This window comes from Ricinus communis, chromosome 7 (genome assembly GCF_019578655.1).
Source record: "Ricinus communis isolate WT05 ecotype wild-type chromosome 7, ASM1957865v1, whole genome shotgun sequence".
Taxonomy (NCBI): Eukaryota; Viridiplantae; Streptophyta; class Magnoliopsida; order Malpighiales; family Euphorbiaceae; genus Ricinus; species Ricinus communis.
In genome coordinates, this window is record NC_063262.1 from 26,245,632 (window position 1) to 26,268,615 (window position 22,984).

General features: G+C 33.4%; 6 protein-coding genes across 8 annotated transcripts; 3 read left to right on the plus strand and 3 right to left on the minus strand.

Moving 5' to 3' along the window:
• Positions 1-844: 844 nt before the first annotated feature.
• LOC8288327 (probable glycosyltransferase At5g03795) lies at positions 845-3,636 on the minus strand. Its single transcript, XM_048377126.1, has 4 exons — positions 3,359-3,636; positions 3,032-3,261; positions 2,281-2,629; positions 845-1,835 (listed from the first exon to the last, which is right to left on the minus strand). The coding sequence occupies exons 1-4, from the start codon at positions 3,629-3,631 to the stop codon at positions 1,164-1,166; spliced, it is 1,524 nt and encodes a 507-aa protein (XP_048233083.1). The 5' UTR covers positions 3,632-3,636; the 3' UTR covers positions 845-1,163.
• Positions 3,637-4,694: 1,058 nt separating this feature from the next.
• Positions 4,695-8,242, minus strand: LOC8288328 (probable glycosyltransferase At3g07620). The gene is made up of 4 exons (XM_002524546.3): positions 7,829-8,242; positions 7,508-7,737; positions 5,846-6,194; positions 4,695-5,751 (listed from the first exon to the last, which is right to left on the minus strand). Exons 1-4 carry the CDS (start codon positions 8,027-8,029, stop codon positions 5,089-5,091), a joined length of 1,443 nt encoding a protein of 480 aa, XP_002524592.3. The 5' UTR covers positions 8,030-8,242; the 3' UTR covers positions 4,695-5,088.
• A 2,466-nt stretch (positions 8,243-10,708) lies between these two features.
• Positions 10,709-14,496, plus strand: LOC8288329 (uncharacterized membrane protein At3g27390). 2 transcript variants are annotated; one of them, XM_002524547.4, is made up of 10 exons: positions 10,709-11,111; positions 11,197-11,305; positions 11,408-11,600; positions 12,152-12,288; positions 12,382-12,670; positions 12,783-12,889; positions 13,091-13,241; positions 13,313-13,508; positions 13,596-13,836; positions 14,038-14,496. In XM_002524547.4, the coding sequence occupies exons 1-10, from the start codon at positions 11,018-11,020 to the stop codon at positions 14,279-14,281; spliced, it is 1,761 nt and encodes a 586-aa protein (XP_002524593.1). In that variant the 5' UTR covers positions 10,709-11,017; the 3' UTR covers positions 14,282-14,496. The 2 variants fall into 2 exon arrangements, with proteins under 2 accessions (XP_002524593.1, XP_015578083.1); XM_015722597.2 differs by having other exon boundaries at positions 10,881-11,111; positions 11,382-11,600.
• Positions 14,497-15,435: 939 nt separating this feature from the next.
• Positions 15,436-16,747, plus strand: LOC8288330. The gene has a single exon (XM_002524548.4). It carries the CDS (start codon positions 15,550-15,552, stop codon positions 16,483-16,485), a length of 936 nt encoding a protein of 311 aa, XP_002524594.1. The 5' UTR covers positions 15,436-15,549; the 3' UTR covers positions 16,486-16,747.
• Positions 16,748-17,519: 772 nt separating this feature from the next.
• Positions 17,520-20,006, minus strand: LOC8288331 (protein transport protein SFT2). The gene is made up of 4 exons (XM_002524549.4): positions 19,474-20,006; positions 18,549-18,816; positions 18,301-18,405; positions 17,520-17,780 (listed from the first exon to the last, which is right to left on the minus strand). The coding sequence occupies exons 1-4, from the start codon at positions 19,665-19,667 to the stop codon at positions 17,670-17,672; spliced, it is 678 nt and encodes a 225-aa protein (XP_002524595.2). The 5' UTR covers positions 19,668-20,006; the 3' UTR covers positions 17,520-17,669.
• A 655-nt stretch (positions 20,007-20,661) lies between these two features.
• Positions 20,662-22,872, plus strand: LOC8288332. Of its 2 annotated transcripts, none has more exons than XM_048376730.1 (4): positions 20,662-20,868; positions 20,945-21,044; positions 22,108-22,482; positions 22,575-22,872. In XM_048376730.1, the coding sequence occupies exons 1-4, from the start codon at positions 20,762-20,764 to the stop codon at positions 22,716-22,718; spliced, it is 726 nt and encodes a 241-aa protein (XP_048232687.1). In that variant the 5' UTR covers positions 20,662-20,761; the 3' UTR covers positions 22,719-22,872. The 2 variants fall into 2 exon arrangements, with proteins under 2 accessions (XP_048232687.1, XP_015578104.1); XM_015722618.3 differs by having other exon boundaries at positions 20,670-20,868; positions 22,587-22,872.
• Positions 22,873-22,984: the final 112 nt, after the last annotated feature.

Genomic DNA, 22,984 nt, shown 5'->3' on the forward strand with positions numbered 1-22,984 from the left:
TCGGTAATCACAATGTCATTCACATACACAACTAGCAAAACAATGTCGCTTTCGAAACTGTTTATAGAAAATAGAATGGCCAAATTTGTTTTTCTTCATTTCAAACTACTCAATTACTTGACTAAACTTACCAAACCAGACATGTGGATTATGTTTTAATCCATACAGAGGCTTTTGAAATATTTTCTAAAAATAAATTTAATATCATGTAAAATTTATAAAATATTTAAACTGATCAAATTAGTTATTTAAATAAAAGATAAATTCTTTTATTATAAGTAGGAGAAAGGGAAGATTCGAAGTGAAAATATTAATTATATTTTTTATGTTAAAATATATATTCATTGTCAAACTAAGTCCTATAATTCAAGTGTATTTTTGTCATTATTTGATTAATATGGATTGAATTACTATATTTTGGTCTGATTAGTTCGGGACCAAATTGAATTATAAACACACCCCGAGTAGCATCAACCGCGGACGAGGTGGTTTATTTAACATTATATTTTATTCTATTTTTGCCTCCTAGGATTTGGTTCACATAATTAAATCAGTAATTTCGAGGGATGATAGAAACTTTTATGGGAGGGTAAGACTTAAGGGGAGCCCCAACCCTTTTTTTAATAAAAAAAAATAAATATGTTTTTGGTAACCAATACATTTTCCTAATTCAAACCTAATTAAATTGGTAAGGCTTTTGTCGATAGAGATAGAAGTCTCGAGTTCGAGATTTTCTTTAAGGCTTTTGTCGATAGAGATAGAAGTCTCGAGTTCGAGATTTTCTTTATCTTTTTTAAATTAATTTATTATAAAATGTAAAATTATGAAAAAGTGTGAGATTTATAATGAACCGCTCAAAAAATTTTCATTCTCTCTAACATTAACAACTAATATATACTAATCATATTCTGGTTAAAATAAAACAATCCATTTCCTTGAACTAAATCAACAAACTACACTTAACCATCCATTACTTGGCACAATTCTCCAATAAGTGTCAAACTCAACAAGTATTTTCTACTATCTAGACATTCTCAATAACTATTCTGCCGATTAAGATTTTATCAGACTACTCTGATAATTACTTAATAAAAAATCAAAAAGAAAAGAAAAAAAAAATGTTTTGATGGTCACTACATTCAATATGTTTAACCATCACGAAGTTAATTGGAAAGATCCTGAATGTGAATGTTCAATCTCCTAAGCCAAATTGAGTGAATGGTCATATGGAACATATCAAATCTCTTAGGAGGTCCATTCACCACAAAATGCCTTTGCACTTGCTTCAGTCTTCTTTGCATTCTCAAGTACTGCCTTTGAGAAATACCCATTAGTATTTCCTTAATTTTGGGTATATCTCTCACTTGTATTTGCACTGAAAATGCCTTCCAATTTAAGACATCACTAAAGGGTGGAACGTAATTGTCCGAAATCAAGACAGGGACACATTCTGTATAGATTGCTTCCACTATTCTTGGGCTTGCCACTTCGTATCCACTAGGGCATAAGCAAAACCTGCTCGTTTTTAACATTGATTCATACGACACGCCATTAGGCATTTGGTCATATACTTGGACATCTTCGTCTTTGTTCTTCCATTGTTCTAATAATATTTGCCTGATGTGGCCGTGCAGTCGGCCGGCGAAAAAGGCCAGGATTGATCTCCGAGAAGGAGAGACACCGCCTAGAAGTCCTGAAATTTCCCCTGTTTTAAGATGTATTTCTGGAAATGAGGCATCTTTTGAAGGGTTGAATCCTTCAGAAGTATTTGCATTGCATAGAACTCTTATAGAACTGTTGAACAAATGAGGAACATAAGAAGATGCACGTGGCCCCTGTACACAAACCAAAATCATTTCAGTATAAAACTATTTAATTTTGAAAACAATGTTGCTGTAACAGTGCCAATTTACTTTCAGGTACGAATTACCCTGTTACTTAAAGATACTCTTTTGATTATGATCAAATGAATAGATATTCTTTGCACATAGTAATTCAAGCGTACCATATATGTCAAGCTTGACTTAGAAGCACATGGTGGAATTAATATTTAGACACATGATGGCTAAGAAAGAAACTTTCCAATTAGCTATACCTAGATAAAGAGTGTCCTGGACAAATTTATCTCATCCAGCGAGTCTAAGGAGCATCCCTATTCAATTTGTGCATTCAGAAATTACTTTCTAAATGGTACCCACCAACCATACCCCAATTTCGAATAATTATCATGACTCGGAAGAAAGAAAAAAAAAAAGGAAAAGGTTATTATGAATTGCGTACCCAGTCATGGCAAGAGAGCATGAAATGGTCAGCACCAAGGCTTCGATTCCAAAATGGATGTTTATTAGAAATGACATGGATGTAGTCCACAATAGCACGTCCAATGGCATTAGTTTCATGGGAGTCAGGCACGTATAGGTACTCAACCATCATCACTACACTAAATGGCAGGAAATAAACCAGAGCCTCATCTGGGTCTAGAGTCCTGTATAATTTGCCCTTTTCCAACTCATGGATGAATCTACCCTCTGAAGAATATATGCTCTTGCATGGACCATCATGATACATTGGAGGTCCCCCTTCTTCATATACATATATCTTGAATTGCTTCTCCATTTCCAAATAACTCCTGGAAGTTTTTTACACCATTGAGAATGCATTTTTAATTCAATAAACCATTATATAACTCTATCTCTACCTACAGTTTGTTTTGGCCTTGAAATTGGAAACTGATGATTCAAAAATTATAATTTTTTATTAATTGGGATTCTACTGAGCTAAAATTCACTGATCGGATCGAGAAAGAAAAATAACACTTTTAATGTTATTCAAAATAGTACTTAACTGCCTGGAATTGAATTTTGGCTTAATTAATGTCAGTTTATCTTGAATTTAGAAAAAAAAATTGTAATGGCCTCTAATCAGCATATATGTATAAAAACTATATATTTTTCTCAGTATATAACGCTTGAACAGCAATAATGGAAGAGAAAGAGAAAAGGAACTATATTAAAATTGAATATCTACTTACCTATGGAAGGCATTGGCATTTCTATAGACAGGACCTTGAGGCACATAGTCTGGATCGTCGTGGACAGATGATAGGTTCCGGACCTGAGCAGCTTCTCTTATTGAAGACCTGACTCTAGCCAAACTTGCTTCCAATTTCTCTAACCTACTGTATCTCTTGACAACTTTCACTGTGGCATTAATAACACCTTCATCAGATTCTTTAACATTCGACGTTTCTTGCTCCCGTCCCTGTAGAACATATAAAATAACACAATTTTATACTTTAGAAAGAGCAAAAAAAGATAAACCAGTTGGTTAACATGAAAATGGAGTGTAATATCCTTACTAATGGACTCCTTTCTTTCACAATCGAACTACCGGCATAGGAGCTGTTGACGGTAGTGTAACTTGCAGAAAGTGAAGGATGGGAACTAAAGAACCCAACCCTCCATGTATCTGGAGAAGGCAAAGAAGACCAAGAAGAGCCTTCAGGAATTAGGGTTAATACAACTACTGATATTAGAATCAAAGGTACAATAACTATCAGAACAAAAAATGAAGGTGGCCTAAGGGATGGTTTTGATGAGGTTGAGGAGATTGGCTTGATAGGAGGCCTCATTTCTCTTCAATGCTATTTTTGCACTTTGGTTTCTTTCACAACCCTCTGTAGCGCCACTATATGATTCTAACTGCATGTGGAAAAGGACAAGATGGAAAATCCATTGCTTAGTTTCTAGTTATTCCTTGCTGCACCTCAAAATTATTCTCTACACTATATAGCTATTTACATTCAAAAGGTTTTGTGTTCAAGAAGAAGAGTGGATATTGACCGACTGTAAGTGAAATATTATAGCATTCTTTTTAGATCTAATTGTTTCAATTCAGAATCCACGATTACTTTTCCATTTTATCTACAAATAGAATATTTTACTTTTCTTGAATTTCAAGATTCCAGGAAGTCTAGAGAAGGTAACAATCATTTCTAGCTGATCCCAGACAGAGTTCCATTCACCATATGGAAAGACCCATTAGGCTTTAAGAAATGGCCTCCTTGACACAAAGGAAGGGTAGGCTTGATTCAAAAATCCAAACCATTTTTGCATGCATATGATTAAACATAAATGTGAACCAATATACAATATAATATTTCTCTAACAGTTTTTTCTTCTTAACTAAAATAATTTCCTGGACCTCTTTTTTATGGAAAATTTTATTATTATTTTGTTTTAAAACAAAGCCCATCATTAAGATAATGATAATTTACATAATATTTTTAAAAATTTAGTAACCTGTAATTACATGTTATCAATTAAAATAAAATTTGCTAACATAATATTTTCATAATTATAAAATTATAAAGAGTCCAATAAATTGTGAATCATCTTTACTTAGAAAATCTAAAAAATAAAATTTAAACTAATTAAGAATCATTAAATAATATTTAATATAAAGTAAAATCACTTTATTTTAAACAAAATCATCGTAAAAAATCATCATAACAAAGCAACTTTTTTTATATATTTAAAATCTCTAAAAGAAAAGACGTCAAACCAGAGTTCTTAAATATTACAATAAAAAATAAATAAATAAAAAGGAGAAAACGTAAAGCTAATTAATGGAAGGCCACTGCTATTAGTAGTAAGCAAAGTACTGAAATGCACATCATAAAGGCAAGAGAAGGATTTGGAAAAGCCCCAAAAAACCAATATATATGTTATACAAGGCAGTAAACCAAAAGTTTAGAAAGGTATCTGAAATCTTTTCAACAATCTCCTAAATCAGAATAACTGCAACTTAATCATTAATTTCTAAATTCAGTCTGCTTAGCTATAGATTGAATAAATTATGATATTGAAAACATCAAATCTCTTTGGACGATTGTTCATCACAAGACTGCTTCCCTCTCTCTTTCATTCTTTCATATTTGATCTTCAGGTATCCTCGTTAAATTTTTCTTCAGCTCAGGTACTTCACTAACTGATACTTGAACTGAAAATCATTCCTCATTACAGACAGCAACTCCATGAACAAAATTTAAAGTTGATTCTGTCATCAGCTAAAGCAAAAATGCTGTAATCAACTAATAAGTTTCACATTCAACCTCCGAAGCCAGATTGAATGAATTATCATATGGAACACATCATATCTCTTAGGAGGATTATTTATCAGAAAATGTTGTTGCACCTGCTTTACTCGCTCCCGCATTCTTAAATATTGATCTTCAGGAATTCCCAATAAAATGTTCTTCAGGTTTGATATATCACTTACTGAAACCTGAATCGAGAACGACTCCCAATTAAGAACATCACTGAAGGGAAATACATAGTTCTGTGATATTAAAACTGGAACACATTCAGCATAAATAGCCTCAACAATTCTTGGACTAGCAACTTCATGTCCACTTGGGCAAATACAGTATCTGCTCTTCTTCATCATTTCTTGATATGAAAGTCCTTCAGGAAATGTTTCATAAACTAGTACATCTTTATCCTTTTCCTTCCAATGTTGGAAAAGTAGAGGTCTTAGTTTCCCATGCATTTTACCCGAGAAGAATGCTAGAATTGTTCGATTAGATGGAGGCAGACCTCCAGTAAGATCTGCAATTTCCCCTGTAATTAGATTGATTTCAGGAAAAGATGCATCTTTCTTCGGATTAAAATACTCGGAAGTATTCGCATTGCACAAGACCCTGATGGAATTGAAGTATAACTGACGCTCATACCAGGTTGCTCGTGGCCCCTGTTACCACGGAACGCAGCAACACAAAGTAAATCCTGAAACTCAAGGCAGGACAAGTAAAAAGAGATAGAGAATTGGATATGTATGTATTTACCCAATCATGGCAGGAAAGCATGAAATGATCAGCTCCAAGGCTTCTATTCCAGTAAGTGTATTTGTGAGAAATGATACGAACATAATCAACGACAGTACGTTCTAGAACAGCTTTGTCACGAATGATTGGATGGAAGAGGTGTTCAATTATCATGACAACACTAAAAGGAAGGAAAAAAACCTGAGCTTCATCAGGATTCAAGGTCCTGAACTTTGTATCAGTTTCCATTAAGCTAAGAAACAATCCTTCCATTGAGTATATGTTCTTGCAAGGACCATAGTGAAGTAAAGGAGGCTCTCCTTCTTCGTAGACAAAGATTTTGAACAGCTTCTCCATTAACAGGTAACTCCTATACAAATTTGAAGCAGGAGTACTGATCAAGACAGTACAGTTTGAATGAACCTAATATAAAAATTAATTAACAGTATGATGGTGTCAATTTCCGAGATTGCATTAGAAGTCTCTGCTGATAATTTTAGCCAAACTCAATGAATAAGGTGGATGTGGCAGCACAAGGAGCTACCCCATCAACCCAATAAATAAAAAAATGAATATATGAGGAGCCTCGGCCACCTCATCATCTCAAGAACATATGATATTCTATGTTAGGTAATAATTATTTCTAAGTATCACATTTAATATGAGCTAAATTTTGATTTTATAATTTATTTGATTACTTAAATTTGTTAATTTTTGTATATTTCACATAATATTGATTCTCTAGTTGAATTATGATTGGACCCAATTCAACTTCTGGCTCTTGATTTTCTCTAACTTGACTAGGTCAGAAAATCAGATTAAGTTTATAAGCATACAAAAACTGGTACACTTCATATTGTAAATAAATTTCAGGTAATTACTAGAGTTCACTGATAGATGTCAGGTTGCACCAATACCATTATACAATAATTTTATTTTACTTGTAGTTATTTTTCATTTATCCACATATAACAATAATTCTTTTATCAAAAGAATATGATATCAGTCCAACCAAGCTTTACCATAAGAGAAGCTATCATGGCAAATATTGTCATGGCGACCCATAAAGTTTTAATTTGCAATGCTATTGTAGAACCAATAGAAAACGTGACATATGAAGTGAAATAATTAAGGTGGTATAAAAATGGCAACTCTTGCTCTCATCAATTGACTGTAGACCTCCATGTTTAGAGTAACAGATTCCAGACGTTTCCACTCCTAAGCTTCCCATATATCAATGCGAATTCTGTATCATAATTATTTTTAGTTGATTCTCTGACTCCTAGGCTTGATTTCCTCCCAAGTATTTTTATATGCAACCATTTCGAGATTTAATTAATTAGGCATTTGATCTTTTAGCATTAAAAGAAAGGCTAGGTGGCCAGAGGTTCAGTCCATATAAACACAGATAATTACGTACGTAGAATTGGCTAGAAAATTGAAATCGTCAACTTTTCCTTTCTTCTCTTTTTACTCTTTTACCGGAGACGAGAGTCAATTCCTATCTCTTCGGAGTTATCATAAAACAAAAATGGTCTTATCTGTTCAATATGTTTTCGTTTCATGATTCTCGTGTTCTTGGTATATATGTATATCTATCTGATATAAACATGGCGAAATGCAGTGTAAATCTTTCCGTATAAATAATAAGAGACAAAATAAATTAATTGAAGTTCGGAATACCTGTGGAAGGCGCATGAATTCCTGTAAATGTCTCCATGAGGAACATAATCTATATCTTTATGAAGTGACGTGTAGTTTTGGTCTAATGAAGAAGCTTCTTTTATCAAAGCTCTAGCCATGGCAAGGCCTGCTTCAAGCCTCTCCAGTTTTTCCATATCTGCGTCCTTTTTGCTCGTATCTTTAAAACCCTTTTTCAGATTCATTATAAATGACTTCCGATTCACTTGATCCTGCTCAAAGATTACACACGAAGACATGTAACACAAACCATATTGAAGAAAAAACAGAAATCAAGAAATGGAAAGAAGGATAAACGCATACTAAGGGGGATTGAGAAGAAGAAGGCCATATCCATCGAGAAGAAGGGAGGTAAAACCAAGAGAGGCCATAGTAAGAATCCTTTATCAGGAACAACACAACAAAGGAAGCAAAAGCAGTAAGAAGAATATATGCATAAAATGTGGAGTGGGTTTGTTTCATTTTAATTTCATTTCTGATCATGCAAATGAGAGATAATGGCATCACCGACAAGATATATAAGAAGGAAGGTTCAATATTTGCCGTTTTAGGGACGATAATTAGTGCCTTGGGCAACGGGCTCGCATGTCCATGCTCATTTTAATTCTTTTCTTTTTTCCCTGTTTTTTTATAAAGAAAATTTACCTTGGTCTTTAATTTCTGACCCTACGCAGAGAAAAGGGTGAACTGTATTTCCATTTTGGCCAAGTAGAATCTCACTCTGAAATATATTTGACGTATATGAGATCATTTCTTCACATATTTAGTATGGTTTTATGTGGGTCTCCATCTCATTTTAATCTATTGTTTTAAATAGAAAGTCTATTCTTTTTTAGACAGAAATCAATAGAGTATGTAATACACATAGGATGATTTGCTGTTGAAAAACCTTCATAAAAATAAAAATATAAGAATTCAATATATTGATCAAATAAAATTATATGAAGAAAAATATATAATTTTTCAAATTAAATTTGGTCCATTTATTATATATATATATATATATATATATATGCAGAGACCAAATACAGCGGCCTCGTGCTTATAAAACTATGTGATCATCGTGAAAAGTAATTGTTTTGGATCATAAAAAATGATACCAATAGTTAGATCTCACTTCCTCATTGTTCTACATTAGATCTTCATCTCATAAATGCATCATTCCTGAGTTTTTCACATCACATGCACGCCCTGCCCTCTTCGAGATTCGTTCGACAAAACAATTTCACAGGAACTGTTGCATTGTCTTCTCTTTCTCGTTAACTGACATTGGAGATTGCACAAGAAGACACCTGTTTTTTTTTCCTTCTTTTCTTTTTTCCCCTCGGGTTTGGGCCAGGTTTAATAATCTATCATAAATTTCCTGAAAGCTCGAGGAAAATGACTAACATGGGTGCTTTTTATTCTACACAATATTATTTATGCAGTAGAAGGTATTTAGAAAATATTTAAATATATAAGTAAAATATTTTAATTAAGTTTAATGCACTCTTTATATTTTGCTGTTTTACATAAATATTATAATTTCAATTTTTCTGTTTTTAAAGCTTTTGTCAATAGAAAACAATAAAAATAGAAAAAAAATTAAGAATATTAATTAATAAAGTATGAAACATTTACTAAAGTTGAAATAAAAAGTGAAATTTAGCTTTTTAATATAAAAAAATATAACCGATTTTTTATTTAAAAATAATATATTCTATTTAAGTTTTATTTTACAAATGTATATAAAAACAAAGATGCTTTCAGAGAATGTTAATTTTTGTTATGATCTTTATTATAAAATATCTACCTTGAAATAATTAGTGGGCAACCTATTTAATTAAGCTGTTCGATTACTGTTCTAAATAGCTAGTAGTCGGTAGCTGATTGATAATTATAGTTGATAAATTATTTATAATTATTGTTGTTTATATTATAACGACCAATATAGACATCAATTTAATGGTTTATTATTTAAAATTATTTTTATAGCAGGTTGTTAATTCAACAAAGAAATTAAAGTAAAATTATTAATGATAAGAATATTATGAGTCGCTAAGAAATAAGAAATATTTTAAATTGTTATTTATTTATAAAAATATTTAAATTAAGTTATTATGAATTAAAATTAAGAGAGTATAAATAATATTAAATATATAATAAAAATATTAATTTAGTCTATTTATTTTAAAATTAAAAACTGTTAGTGAAAAGTTTTAAATTGAAAATGTTGTGAACTAGAATTATTAGATGTTTTAATAGTCATCGACTGCTGTTAAAAAAGTTAATCAAACACCTTGACATGGTTGTTGGAAACTGTAGTTCTTTCTACATTTACGATGGTCATTATTAGAGTTAAATGAGAAATTATGTATTTTCTTCTCATTGAACATTGGACTAAAGATTATAACAATAAAAAATAACTTAACTATTTTTATTGTATTATATTAATTATTAGATGAGTAATATGTATCGTTAAGTGTTTTGTACTTTAATGATCATTAAATAGAATATATTCTAAATTTTTATAACTAGAAATATTAATTGTTAAGATTGTTTATTTTATTATTAAGTTAATATATTCAGAGCAGTAATTATTTAATATATCACTCATTATCTTTTAATATGATGTTACAAGCGAAAAAAAACGAAATATATAAGAATTAGACCTGTACAAATTTCGGACATGACTTGATCGAGCTTGAAATTTTCAAATTTAAATCCGAATTACAAGTCTAAATTTTTTACTAAGTTGATCCGTCATAAAAATATATTATATTTTTCATTAAAGTTTTTAAATTGATGCGAATTTATTAGACGAACTCAAGCTCTTAAAAAATAAACAGACTTGCGATTCGATTTGGGCGAACTTGACATAAAAGCAAAAATTGTCCAAATTCGAAAATTTTCCGGGCAGCCAGGCAGATACCCAAGCCATGAAGAAATCTAATAAGAATCAAGATGATCCCAGTCTACGTCTAACCAGACAAAACTCTTGTCCAAAAATTATTAAATGGGCCGAAGTGTAAATCATGCCGACCCTAAAACCTAAACCCTAAAAACCCAATAAATATTCTCTTTGCAGGAATAATTAAATGAGCCGAAATGTAGCCCTAATTGTGTCAATTTACAACCTAATTTTAGCCCTTAAAAGAAAAAAGAAAATTTCTTTGAGGCAGGCAGGCTAGATAAAGCGGTTAGTTCCCGCCAAAAACGTGATGAAAGGAGTTACTCGAGAGAGTCATATAGCTCGCCGTTTCACGGGACTGTCACGCTTCAAATCCCTCAACTACTCGCCACGTTTATAACCGGACCACCTCCTTCTGCCACGTAAACCCATAATTCTCCGTTAGCAGTAATGATTAAAGATAACAAAACAAGTATGTCTTTCCTCTTTCACAATTTGGTGCGTGCAGTTTGCAAAATTGCCCTTTCTCTCTTTTTTGTTCTATACTTAAAGTTACTATAATCTCTATAAGTTATCTCGTAATCATTTTCTTAAAAGTGACTATGAGGGTTCCTGCTGGGTTTCTTGCTTGGCTATGGAGCTTTCTGTGCTTCTTGCCCTTCTTCTTCTTGCTCCTTCTTCTTGGCCTTGTCAAAGGTATATACAAATATTCATACCATGTATTTGTTTGATTTAGTGGGTTGATGTTTTTCTTCTAAAAATCTATTATTTTCTTGAACAGCTACTATAATTTGTCCGTTGGTAGTGGGGATTATTGTGATTGGTAATTCAGCTGTGATTATTGGTCTTTGGATTGCTCATTTTCTATGGACTTTCTATTGTGTTGCAAGGTATTTATTTTTATATGCATGCTTTCCTGTTCATCTTCTAATACGATAGCTTTTTGCTTCTAGTTTCAATCTCTAGTCCTGTTTTTGTTTATTATTATTTAGAACCAAGAGACTTGGGCTTGTTCTGAAGATTTTGGTGCTGCTATTATTGCCACTGCCTTTGATCCTCTGGCCAGTTATTGGAATTGTTGCAAGTCTTTTGGGTGGATTTGGATATGGGTTCTTTGCTCCTCTTATTGCTACGTTTGAGGCTGTTGGACAGAATGTTAGGGATAAATGCTACCATTGTTTTGTTGTAAGTTTTTCTTGTTGCACTTACCAGTTTGTTTTCACTAACTCATTAAGAATTATGGTGTAATGCCCGTTCTAACCTGCCATTAGTTTTGATTTATTTCTACCCTTTGGTCTTTAGATTATGCCCACTTTCTTAAACTGATCGTAACTCTGCAGTGAAAAATATAGGGAATTTGTTTTTCGTTAAATCTTAATTCAGTGAATTTTGTCATTGCCACTGTTTTGTTATGACTTAGGCTTCTCATTGCTAATCCCAATTTTCCCATTTCCCTTGATTCCCTACAAATTTATATCAGCTTTTCTATTTCTATTTCTCTTATGTGGTATTTTGTTTCAAGCTTTCTCATCTATATTTGTCATCATGCATTCAGCTGGATCACTTGCACAAGCATTCACATTACATTTGTGTTCATCAAGAATAGACCAGCAGAAAAGGAGCTCTATACAAATATAAAATACCCAATTGATGCATTGTACTTAGAATAAGGTGTTGGTGTAAAGTGATTTTACTGAATTTGGGAATGGGGATATGAATGAATTTCTTGTTAACAGGATGGTTGTTTATCCACTATAAATGGGAGCTGCACAGTGGTCCGAGATTTTACTGATTTTTGCTTCCATTCTTACTTCTCTTACATGGATGAACTTAGTGAGAAAGTGCCAGAAGGTGAAAAACCTATCGATATAAAGTAAGACGTTTCTCCTCTGCACCTTTGGTATAAATTCAAGAAAAAGACAAAAATCAGGAATGCTTGAGACAATTTATCTTTTCTTATTTTTAGGTTATCAAGATTGCCAAGTTGTTTGTTAGTAATCCTGATTGGCGTGCCTGTAGATGTGCTTATGATTACAGCTGTTGCTTTTTGGAAAAGCCCATTCATGCTGTTCAAAGGATGGAAAAGGCTATTAGAAGATTTGATTGGTAGGGAAGGGCCATTCTTGGAGACGGTATGTGTTCCATTTGCTGCCCTTGCCATCATCCTTTGGCCTTTGGGTGTTATAGGAGCTGTGCTAGGGGCAATCGTATCCAGCTTCTTTCTGGGTCTTTACAGCGCCGTGATAGTTCATCAGGTCTGCCACAAGTTGCCTTTCCACCATTTCATATTCACATGTATAAAATGTTGGTAGGTTCCTATTGTATTGGCTTGAACTTTTATCTGAACCAAGATCCATAAATTTCCAGGAAGACTCACTCTTCATGGGACTTGCCTATGTTGTAGCCGTGGTTTCTCTATTTGACGAGTATGTAAACGATCTACTTTACTTAAGAGAAGGGTCACGACTGCCAAGGTACATCACTAGAATCAATTTGCTTTTCAGTCTGCACTCGCACACATGTAAATTCCTTGCACATCTTCTTAAGAGCTTTAATTAAATGGAAAAATTAAATAGGGACCTTGAGCATTAAAACTATCCATTGCTAAAATCTGTGATATATTAATACATTTTACCTGACCACGTGTTTGACTTTTGCACGTGTGTGACAGCCAGGCCAAGGTATAGGAAAAACATGGGCGACCTGGATGCAGATGAAAGCAAAAATGGTATCAAGAACAGAAGAGAAAACTCACTGGAAACAAGACTATCCTCACAAAGATCAAGAACACTGAAGTTGGCAATCCAACAATATAAACCAGTTCATGTATAAGTTCTCAACATACAACTTATAATCAATATGTAAAATCCCATGAACTTAATGTCTCAATGTCACAGGTTTGGGATTGGTTATTTAAATCCTCCGAGGACAATGGCAGGATACTTCTTCGCGACAACCTGATAAATATCAAGGACATAGAGGCATGCTTAATGAAGGGCGATTGTAAGAAGTTAAGCATCAAACTTCCAGCTCTGTCCTTAGTACAATGTCTGCTTGCCTCTGCAAAGTCCGACTCATCTGGGTTGGTGATCTGTAGGTCTTTTCTGATACTTTGCACATAAGTTTGATGCATGTTACTTTGCTTATGCATATCATGCTCATTGGAATTGGATTGTGAAGCTGATGATGCAGAATTGACAAGGATTAATGGACCAAGGGATAAATTGTTTGAATGGTTAATTGGACCGCTGTTGATCATGAAAGAACAAATAAAGCAACTCCAATTAGATGAAAACGAAGAAGCCTGCCTGAAAAGGATTATTATGAAGTGCCAAAATGAAAAGCTTGAAGATTGGGATGACTTCGGGTTTCCATCAAATGACAACCTCAGAAGAGCACAGTTACAAGGCATAATTAGAAGGTCATTTCAAAACTCTGTATCTACTTCTTATATGCACTCACTTGTAGCTACAAATTAATCCTTCTGTTTTACGTGAATTTTTTCAACAATATGCGCAAACACAGATCTACTCACTGCAGTACTGTGGTGCTTTTTGTTCTAAACTATTCTTCATTCCTGAACAACAGTATATACATCATTTTTGTTTCTCATTCGTGCCAGATTGGAGGGCATTGTAAGTTCTATGACCCGCATACCAACCTTTCGGCGCCGCTTTATGAATTTAATGAAGGTACTGTATGTAGAGGCAATTCAGGCTGCTGCTTCCTCTGGTCATAGTAGAGGATCATCAAAATTCAAACATGCAGGCAAGAGCTCAAATGAGAATGGAAACAGAAAAGGGAGCAGAAATGAAACTGAAAATGAATCACGACTAAAGACATGTCAGAGTGAGAATGTAGTGTGATTAGAATTCCATGGAAATGAGGAACTTTGTGTGTAGGAAGATGCTAGGCTCTTAGTGCAAGATACTTTCAACTGTTTGTGTGTTTCTGTATTGTATTTCCATTGGAATGTTGTAAATTGATTTAGAAAAATTTATTGTATAATGCAATCAATTCCATACGTATAACACATGAAATGGGAAATTTTCTGTTACTTGCAGAGTAACATTGGCACTTAGTTGGCCTCTTGATAAGCAAGCATCCTGTGACATTTTACTCATGCGGAGCATTTTCATGTGTTGATAAATTGTAAAAGGTGTTTTCTGTGGTAATTTTAACTTCTCTTTTCTTAGTTTATTTCTATTTTACTTAACGAACTATCAGGTGAGATTCTTATTAATCATAAGTAATTTTACTTTATAATTTCATTAGTCGTGTTTTTTTATTATCTGTGGTCTCTTTTGGACAAATGAGAGTTTCTTTTATCATGAAAAAGGGGAATTCCTTTCCTACCAAAGTCCCCCCCGAGAGGCCTTTGGTCTAGTGATGATATTGATAAATGAGAAAGTTAAGGAATACATATTTGGTATTTTATACTTGGATAAGTTCAACAAACTGCATGGTCAATATATTTTTATTTGATGACGGTTCATTGCGGTTAAGGGTCAAAGTTGTGATTACAAGAAATTCCAAAAAAAAAAAAAAGAAGAAATTGAATGAAAGCTAGTGGGATGGTAAAGAGACTGTAAATAGTAAAAAGACAGCTCCTTTTTACCCTTATGTTTCGTGTAACCATTCTTATTACAGCCTCAAGCTGGAGACATTTTCTCTGTTGACTAACAAATTAATCATGTCCTTATCCGCTATCCACTTTCTTGAAAGAAACAGAACCCCGAAAAAACAACGAGAAACAAAAAGATCTTCAGCAGCAAGTTCCTATTATTCTTCCGTCTTTCTGCTGTTGCATTAAGGATTATTAGCACGAGGGCTAGTTTGTTCATTTAGCAGCAAGTTCTTCATAGCTCAATTTGTGGATTATCATACAAGTCCTCTACCAAGGTAACGTGCATGTTTTTGTTCATGTCATGAACTGGCCTGTAAGGATATTTGTTGATCCAAAAAAGATCAGGGATTTTATCATTAGTCATGTGCAAACATATGCCAGTTAACTTGTGATTGTAATGACTTGCATTTGATGTTGCTTTTGACATCAAAACGTTCATAGTTTTGTTCCCATTTGAGATTTCGGACATAACATTTCAAGTCCTCCAACATTACCATATTGCTGCCAATGTCTTTCCCACATCCGTTGAGAGCCTTCTCGGTAGGGGCTCAATCAACAACACAGTTGGCAGATAAAATAACAGACGACCCTGGAGTCAACAAAACCCCTCAGAGCACCGTAACTTGCGTCTATCAAATCCATATTTCTGGATATTGGTGCAATGTAACAGTTCTATGGTGCAAAAATCTTATGAATCATTCCCTCAACCTCATCTTAAATAATCCTGAAAGCGGCCAAATTTTTTACAGCTGCAAGATTGACCTTAAGCCTTGGCTTTTTTGGAGCAAAAAAGGGTGCAAGTCCTTTGACCTTGAAGGTTCCCAAGTAGATATTCATTGGGATCTGCGCTCAGCTAGATTTTCCAGTAGCCCCGAACCATATGGTGATTATTACGTAGCCTTAGTCTCTGACGGAGAGGTTGTATTATTGTTGGGAGATCTCAAGAAGAAAGCCTATAAGAAGACAAAATCTAGACCAGCACTTGTAGATCCTACCTTATTTTACAAGAAGGAAAATGTCTTTGCTAAAAAATCCTTCTCTACCAGAGCTAAATTTGACGAAAGGAAACAAGAGCACGACATTGCCGTGGAAAGTTCTACTGCAGGACCTAAAGACCCTGAAATGTGGATTAGCATAGATGGAATCGTAGTAATTCATGTGAAGAACTTGCAATGGAAATTCAGAGGGAACCAAACTGTTATCGTGAATAAGCAACCGGTGCAAGTTTTCTGGGACGTGCACGATTGGTTGTTTAATACCACAGGAACAGGTCATGGCTTGTTCATATTTAAACCAAGGTCAGGAGATTCTGATGATGACAGAGACGACAGCACTCATGGTACCAATAGCGATACCAGCGACGGGAGCAAGTATTTTTCAACCAAAAGCACCACACCGATCCCTGAATTCTCCCTTTTTCTTTATGCATGGAAGATAGAGTGAATTACATTCTATGTATTTGACAATGGCTAAACCGAGCATGAACATGAACATAGGTATTCTCATTCATTGTCTAGATCTATTTCCATGTCAGTAGAATTTAAGCTGTAAAAATCAGTCATGCCCCTTTTAATCATGTATATTAAAATCTTATAGATCCACTAGGAAGAAACATTCATCTTCATTGAGTAGTTGTACCCTGTGCAGTTGTTATATAGACCTTGATGCTGAGTTTAATCCATGGATTTTTAAGAGATATCCCATACCACACCTCAAATGTACAGATTTCTTCTTTTTTCTTTTTTCTTTTTTTCCTTCTGACAATACTGCTTCACAAGAGTACAGTTTACAAGAAAACATTGTCAAGAAAGTTCGTAAATGGCTCCATGTCAACAAAAATACCTGGTTCAGATTAATAGGCTCATACCTCACAGGCTACGAAAACTACAATCTTCTGAGTCACAGTAACATATTTGACAGTTATTTGTCACAGATTTCGTAAGAAAATAAGTGGTTCCACCACATACTTACCCGGATTGATAATATATCTTACATAGTTTTCATGAACAATCAAATACAATGTAGGAGCAGTGAATGATTTCAAGAATACATGCTGATTGTCCTAATAAAGCTTTCAAGCTTCATGTGAGCCAAGCAAAAAAATCATAAAACCACCTAAAACAAGCATACAACTCCCTTGAACAAACCTGAGAGAGAGTTACAGTGGATGTGCCATAACTCTTATATTATCACCCAGTTCAATCATTTTATTTTTCATTCTTTTTTCCAAATAAAAGAAAGTGCACGCTATATTTTCTGCCTTATCTTTTCAATTCGAATGGTTATTTAGATGATTATTTAAAAACAGACAAAAGCATAAAAGAGAAACAACTTACAAGTTACTCTTAGATTCTATGTCAACCTAGTGAGTAAAAGGGTAAGGGTGTTAATGATGATTGTTTGTCAAAACAAAAGGAGGGAGGATCAGGATATACATATAGATATTAATAATTTTCATGGCAAAACTTCTGAAGCAATTTAAGGAAAGAAGTTGAATTCTAAAATAATATAATTATGTAAAATGTCACAAAATGGTGTTCCAAAGACCACTCCTATCTTAAAAAGGTAGAAAGAACAACCATATGGATGATCAAAGAATTCTATTTGAGAAAATCGAGATATTTACATCACCTTCCAAAACATCTAAGTAACGAAGATGTAAAAGTTGAAGAAAGAAACTTGAGCCCAGTAGATCCTCCAGGGAAATATGAAATGGCATAGTATGATAGGGCAAGGACCTAGAAAAGATTGAAATCCATCATTTTGCAATATATACAAGACATTGATGTTATAAGCAATATGGATGAAACCTTGAACTAATCATCATTAATAATATGATATGACTTTCCCCAAACAGCAGCATCCATAAAATAATAGAGGGGAATAAATATATGGTTTCTTCATTTTGGAGATCACATATTTCACTACTAATAGATGACAATTAATTATAGAGACTAGAGTCCCACTGAAACTGCAAATAGAACCATCGGAAATGCTGGCAATGGTAATAACACCTAGCAATTTAAACAAACATTGAAGGTAACTCTGGAGTGTACAGAGTGGAAAACACGTGAGTTGTGGTAAAAACATATCATCCAAGATATCTTGACCACCGTTCAGGCTATCACATCAAGATGATATCCCCAAATAGTGCATTATAGATCCAAATTTCTAGCAAATGGCCTATTTGGAAGAACATGGACATGGATAAAGAATGAAAAGTAACAAACAGGAGGCAAAAGGTTGTTTTCTTTATACCTGTAAAATAGAGAAGAGCACAGAAAGAACATAACTGTGAAGGACCATAGAGACGTATACAGTTCCCACCATGGTGCCGATAAAACCCAACGTAAAGGGGAGCCTCTGTTTATAAGAAGATAGATAATTGGTCATTTACAGATTATTACAAGAAAGTAACTGTAATTAGAAGCAGGCACGAGCAATAGTAATCTAGTTGTTTGTTTTCACATGAGAACAAGTGAGAAAAATAGTAAATGTAAATGTACCTCTTTAGAAGACATATGCGCAAGTTGATTCCTAGGGCCTTTAAGTGCGAAAAACGAACCGATTATGAATGCACAACCAACAGTAAAGCAGATAGCAAATTTCTGAGGCACCAACACCATTACAGGAAGGAACATGGTAAATGCAATAAAGATAAAGAACACTCCAGCAGCAAGGAGAACACCAAAGTACATGAGAGATTTTCCAGAAGGAACATTAGTTGTAGCAGACTGAAAGTTTCCAGGCAAATCCCTCACTCCTTTAGAAACCCTGAGTAAAGAGTTAGTTCAAATGATGCACTTATTAACAATAATTAAAATCGCAAGCATGCATCAGTAGCACAAAAATCAAGGACCAACCCGAAAGATTGGTAACCCTATTTAAATAATACTAATAATAATAAGACTATACTAACAATCATACTAAATCTGAAGATTTATCCTCGCTTCCAGAATTTCACTCTTTAGCCTCCTGAAAACAATAATTAAGATGGATATCATCAACCACAGTATATTTTTGAGTGATTGACACTTTAGGCAAACCGAATTGCACGGCAGCTAAAAATGCCCCCTTAATGGAACCTAATCCAATTGAAATAATATCAAGATTATTGAAATTTTTCGAATCCATGGCGTCTAGGTCATAATTGAGCTTTTTTTCCATAACTGAACTTATTTCAATCAAAATAAAGTCAAGATTCTCAATACAAATACAAAACAAGCATGTAATTCTTTTTCTTTAGAAAAAAAATAAAAGAAATTTAATTTATTTGCAGCCACAAGTATATAATGTTACTAGCAACAAGAACAATCTTTAACTTAAGCTAAATCCATATTTGTTCTTAAATTAAGCTCTGTTAAACGACCTAATGAAGCTATTAAAACAAAATAATAGATCTAATGAGGTTAGGGATTTGAGTAAATTTACACGTTAAAAGTGCCAGTGAATTTATCACTAGTAGTACGAACAGCGGCTTCGAGATCAAATCCTAGAGAGGAAGAATCGGAGTCCTGAGAAGCAGCGTATGCGTTCCAATCGGCCAGTAAAGATTTGGGTTCATCGTTATACGGGGTTGTGCTGCTTGGCCCTCCTGTGAACCATGATTGCGCCGTTTTTTGCATCCCTTTCCTTGTTTGTTTTTTTTTTTTTTAAATTCTTCTGCGATTATCGTTTGAAACACTATGCTTTTAGCCTGTAAGTGCAATGGCGATCTCTGGTCTGATAATTTTGAGATCTGATATTGCTATTTCGCGCCAGCTTCAACCGTTATTACTATCACTTTGTTTTTTATTATTCTTTTTAATGAATTTCTTAATGTGCTTGTTTTATATGGTAAGACTTTTTTATTTATTATTTTTTCATCTGATAGTTAAGGGTTTGTTTGCTCCATCACCAAAGAAATGCATGCGAAATCTGAGATCAAGCTCATCTCGATTAAATATTTAAAATTAACTGAGGTTGATTTAATTCATTTAACTATGTATATATAAGTTATAAATTTATTAAATTTTAAATAAAACTCAAATAATAAATAATAAAATATAATTATCATATATTATTTGAAATCAAAAAATTATAATAACTTAATGGTATTGAATAATAATATTTAGACTTTTTTAATCATTTGAAGTTCTAGCTTCATCGTAATTAAGTTGAATTTCGATAGTTTGTAAATCGAATACTTTGCCCCCAAATTTGAAAATAAAATAAAAGCAACCTTCACTTTTTATTTATAATACATTTTAACCCCTTTTATAAAAATGAAATGCATTTTAGTCCTTATATTTTTGCTTTACACTTCACATAACACTTTTATTCTTAAAATTTGTAAAATAATAATATTTTAGTTCTAAATAATTAAAATGGAAATTAAGTATTATTTTATAAAAGAATGAGAAATAAATGTATTTAAAAATTCCTTTTAAAATGCGATTAAGATATAATATAAATACTAGCGTGTATGTACAAGTGTTGGATTGCATGTGAGGGCTGAGGGTATTGCATTTTATAAAAGCTAAGGGCACTGATAGATAAAATAAGAAACATTAAGAGCTAATATCTGTTTTCTCTAAACATGAGGGGCCAAAATGCACCTTTTTCCACTAAAAATATATTATAATAACTTCAAATCACAGATGTAGAGAGAGGGAGAGAGGAGATTTATTACTTCATTTTTGCATCAAATTCGAAGACAAAGAAGAAGCTGAGAATAATTATGAAAGTGGCTCAAAATATAGTGTTCCTATTCAAAGATTCCGATGGATTCGCTTCTGCTGTCGCTAATGCTCTCTGTCCTAGCCCTAACACTTCTTTTCACCGACTGTAAGTTATTTCTTTTTTTATAAATCTCACACAATCTCTCAAATATTGCTCATTTATTTTGTAATTCCCGAAACAGAGAAGAGACATTCGAGCTATCACTGGGAAAATATGGAATCAAAGATCTTAAAGCGATTGGTAATCTCATTCATTTTGTTGACAGTGGTGGCAATTATCAGGTACCAACAAATTTTTTTTTTAATTCTTTTTATTCTTATGTTTAATTCGATGAAGAAATGGTAAATTGAGTTTATTTATCTAATATAGGGATAAATATATTTATAGATTTTTTTTGTGTTTCTTGTTGTTCATGTATAGATGCTCTAAAGCTCCGTTTGTTTTGCTTTCGGAAAATATTTTAGGAGGAAAACATTTTTCAGGAAAGTAAGTTGTTTTCTGTCGTTTGGTTGCGTATGAAAAATCATAAGAAAAATATTTTCTGGTGTCTGGCGTGTTTTAAAGTTATTACTTTTCTTTTTTCAATAGAAAAAGACTATTAAAATACCTGAAACTAATCAAAATTATATAATTTCAATTTATAATTGAATATGAAGAAGACACCAAAATAGCAAAGTTGAAAAAGTGTTTTGCCGATAACTGTCAAGTGGCCGGCGGCTTGGAGGTTTGGGGTTCATCAGAGGTGATTATCAGTAGGTTATATCTTAATTAATGACATGTATTTAGCTAGGTTTATTTTAAAAGAAAATCGTAACTGTGAAGTTAGGAAACTGACTTCTCATTCTCAAAACTGCAAGATATTTTCCTAAAGGTGCTTAGTCTTTCTTTTGACCAGCAAAAGTTTTTCCATTGACCATTTTTCCTGGATGCATCAAACACTAGAAAATGGGTAAAATATTTTGTTCTTTTCCAGGAGACAATCAAGACCTAAGATTATATAGACAAAAGTTAAGGTATTTTTATTTGTTGTTGTGCAGAGGTGTGTGGACATTATTGAACTTTCTAACATGGTCCACTAGTTAGTTTCCGAATACTATGTCTTGCTTATAATAAGTAAGATGAGAGGCCAGTGTTTCCCTGAATAGCATGTAGATTGAGTGGGATATCATGATTATTATTTTTAGTCGTTTGTTATCAAAATGGAACACTTGAACTGAAGGTAAACCTCGGGTCCTCAATTATTCGTTATCCAAAATTTCATATCTGCAACATTATGAAGCCTTAGGCACCTATCATGGGATTATTGTTTCTTGTGTATAAGAATTTATGTTTCTTTATTTACAGGTCTCAGTGTTGCTTCTGGAGAAGTATGAGCCACCGACTTTAGTGTGTGCTGTCAGCGAAGTTTTGACTCAAATGGTTGAATCCTCATTAAGCATACCAGCATTAATAGTGCCATTTGTTGGGATGGCATCAAAACTTAAACACGAGACCAGCGCAACTAGTAATGATGGCAGAGCTTCATTCTATGGCGTTCAAATAGGTCCAGAAACAGATATAACCAGTGCCATCGTAAGGAGAACCAAAAAGCCACCATCTTCGCTGCAAATTCATTTTGAACCTTTGGCCTGCTTTCTTCAGGTGGTTCGCATCTTGAAATTGCCGACTACACTTCTTTTTGGAAGGCTTTCAGATAAAGCTGCTGGAAAAGAGCTTGAGGTAATTATTGTTAAATAACTTTCAGCTTAATTCAGTAAAAGTGTATAATTGCATCATAAAAAACGGTGGCAAAGTTGATTTACTTACCACAGTTGATTTTCCAGATACTATCTGAAATGGGAGAGCTTTTGGCAAGCACCATGTCCTTGAGCTTCTCGAGGGAAAAAATCACATGGAATCCAGCAGCAAACACATCAAAGGATATTAAAGAGCCATGGCGAGCATTGTATGGTTGAAGTCCCGAAAAATTTTGAATTCATCATCTTCTGTGTTGCTATAGTTTGTAGAGACACCAGAAACCAACTCATCAAGCTGTTCGTCTTAATGTAATTTCATACATTATACATATATGAAATTGGAACTAGCCTAGCAGGCATTTGATGTGCCTAACAATTTCCAAGTAGGTTTATTAATAAATTAAATTCTACATTTAAAAATTGTAGTTGAATTTTTACCTTGTTTATAAAAAAGAAGTAGCACAAAATCTGATTGGCCTATGATA

Bases quoted from the DNA above. Each gene is read 5' to 3' on its own strand.
- LOC8288329 (XM_002524547.4), top strand. From the start codon at position 11,018: ATGAGGGTTCCTGCTGGGTTTCTTGCTTGGCTATGGAGCTTTCTGTGC. The intron at 11,112-11,196 runs GTATATACAAAT...TTTCTTGAACAG, and splicing joins TCTTCTTGGCCTTGTCAAAG to CTACTATAATTTGTCCGTTG. The intron at 12,289-12,381 runs GTAAGACGTTTC...TCTTATTTTTAG, and splicing joins GAAAAACCTATCGATATAAA to GTTATCAAGATTGCCAAGTT.
- LOC8288327 (XM_048377126.1), bottom strand. From the start codon at position 3,631: ATGAGGCCTCCTATCAAGCCAATCTCCTCAACCTCATCAAAACCATCC. The intron at 3,262-3,358 runs GTAAGGATATTA...TATGTTCTACAG, and splicing joins TGAAAGAAAGGAGTCCATTA to GGACGGGAGCAAGAAACGTC. The intron at 2,630-3,031 runs GTAAGTAGATAT...AAAAACTTCCAG, and splicing joins AATGCCAATGCCTTCCATAG to GAGTTATTTGGAAATGGAGA.
- LOC8288332 (XM_048376730.1), top strand. From the start codon at position 20,762: ATGAAAGTGGCTCAAAATATAGTGTTCCTATTCAAAGATTCCGATGGA. The intron at 20,869-20,944 runs GTAAGTTATTTC...TTCCCGAAACAG, and splicing joins AACACTTCTTTTCACCGACT to AGAAGAGACATTCGAGCTAT. The intron at 22,483-22,574 runs GTAATTATTGTT...TACTTACCACAG, and splicing joins CTGCTGGAAAAGAGCTTGAG to TTGATTTTCCAGATACTATC.
- LOC8288331 (XM_002524549.4), bottom strand. From the start codon at position 19,667: ATGCAAAAAACGGCGCAATCATGGTTCACAGGAGGGCCAAGCAGCACA. The intron at 18,406-18,548 runs GTACATTTACAT...TCTTATAAACAG, and splicing joins CGCATATGTCTTCTAAAGAG to AGGCTCCCCTTTACGTTGGG. The intron at 17,781-18,300 runs GTATAAAGAAAA...AATCTTTTCTAG, and splicing joins TGCTCTTCTCTATTTTACAG to GTCCTTGCCCTATCATACTA.
- LOC8288328 (XM_002524546.3), bottom strand. From the start codon at position 8,029: ATGCCATTATCTCTCATTTGCATGATCAGAAATGAAATTAAAATGAAA. The intron at 7,738-7,828 runs GTATGCGTTTAT...ATCTTTGAGCAG, and splicing joins CTTCTTCTCAATCCCCCTTA to GATCAAGTGAATCGGAAGTC. The intron at 6,195-7,507 runs GTATTCCGAACT...AAATTTGTATAG, and splicing joins AATTCATGCGCCTTCCACAG to GAGTTACCTGTTAATGGAGA.
- LOC8288330 (XM_002524548.4), top strand. From the start codon at position 15,550: ATGTCTTTCCCACATCCGTTGAGAGCCTTCTCGGTAGGGGCTCAATCA.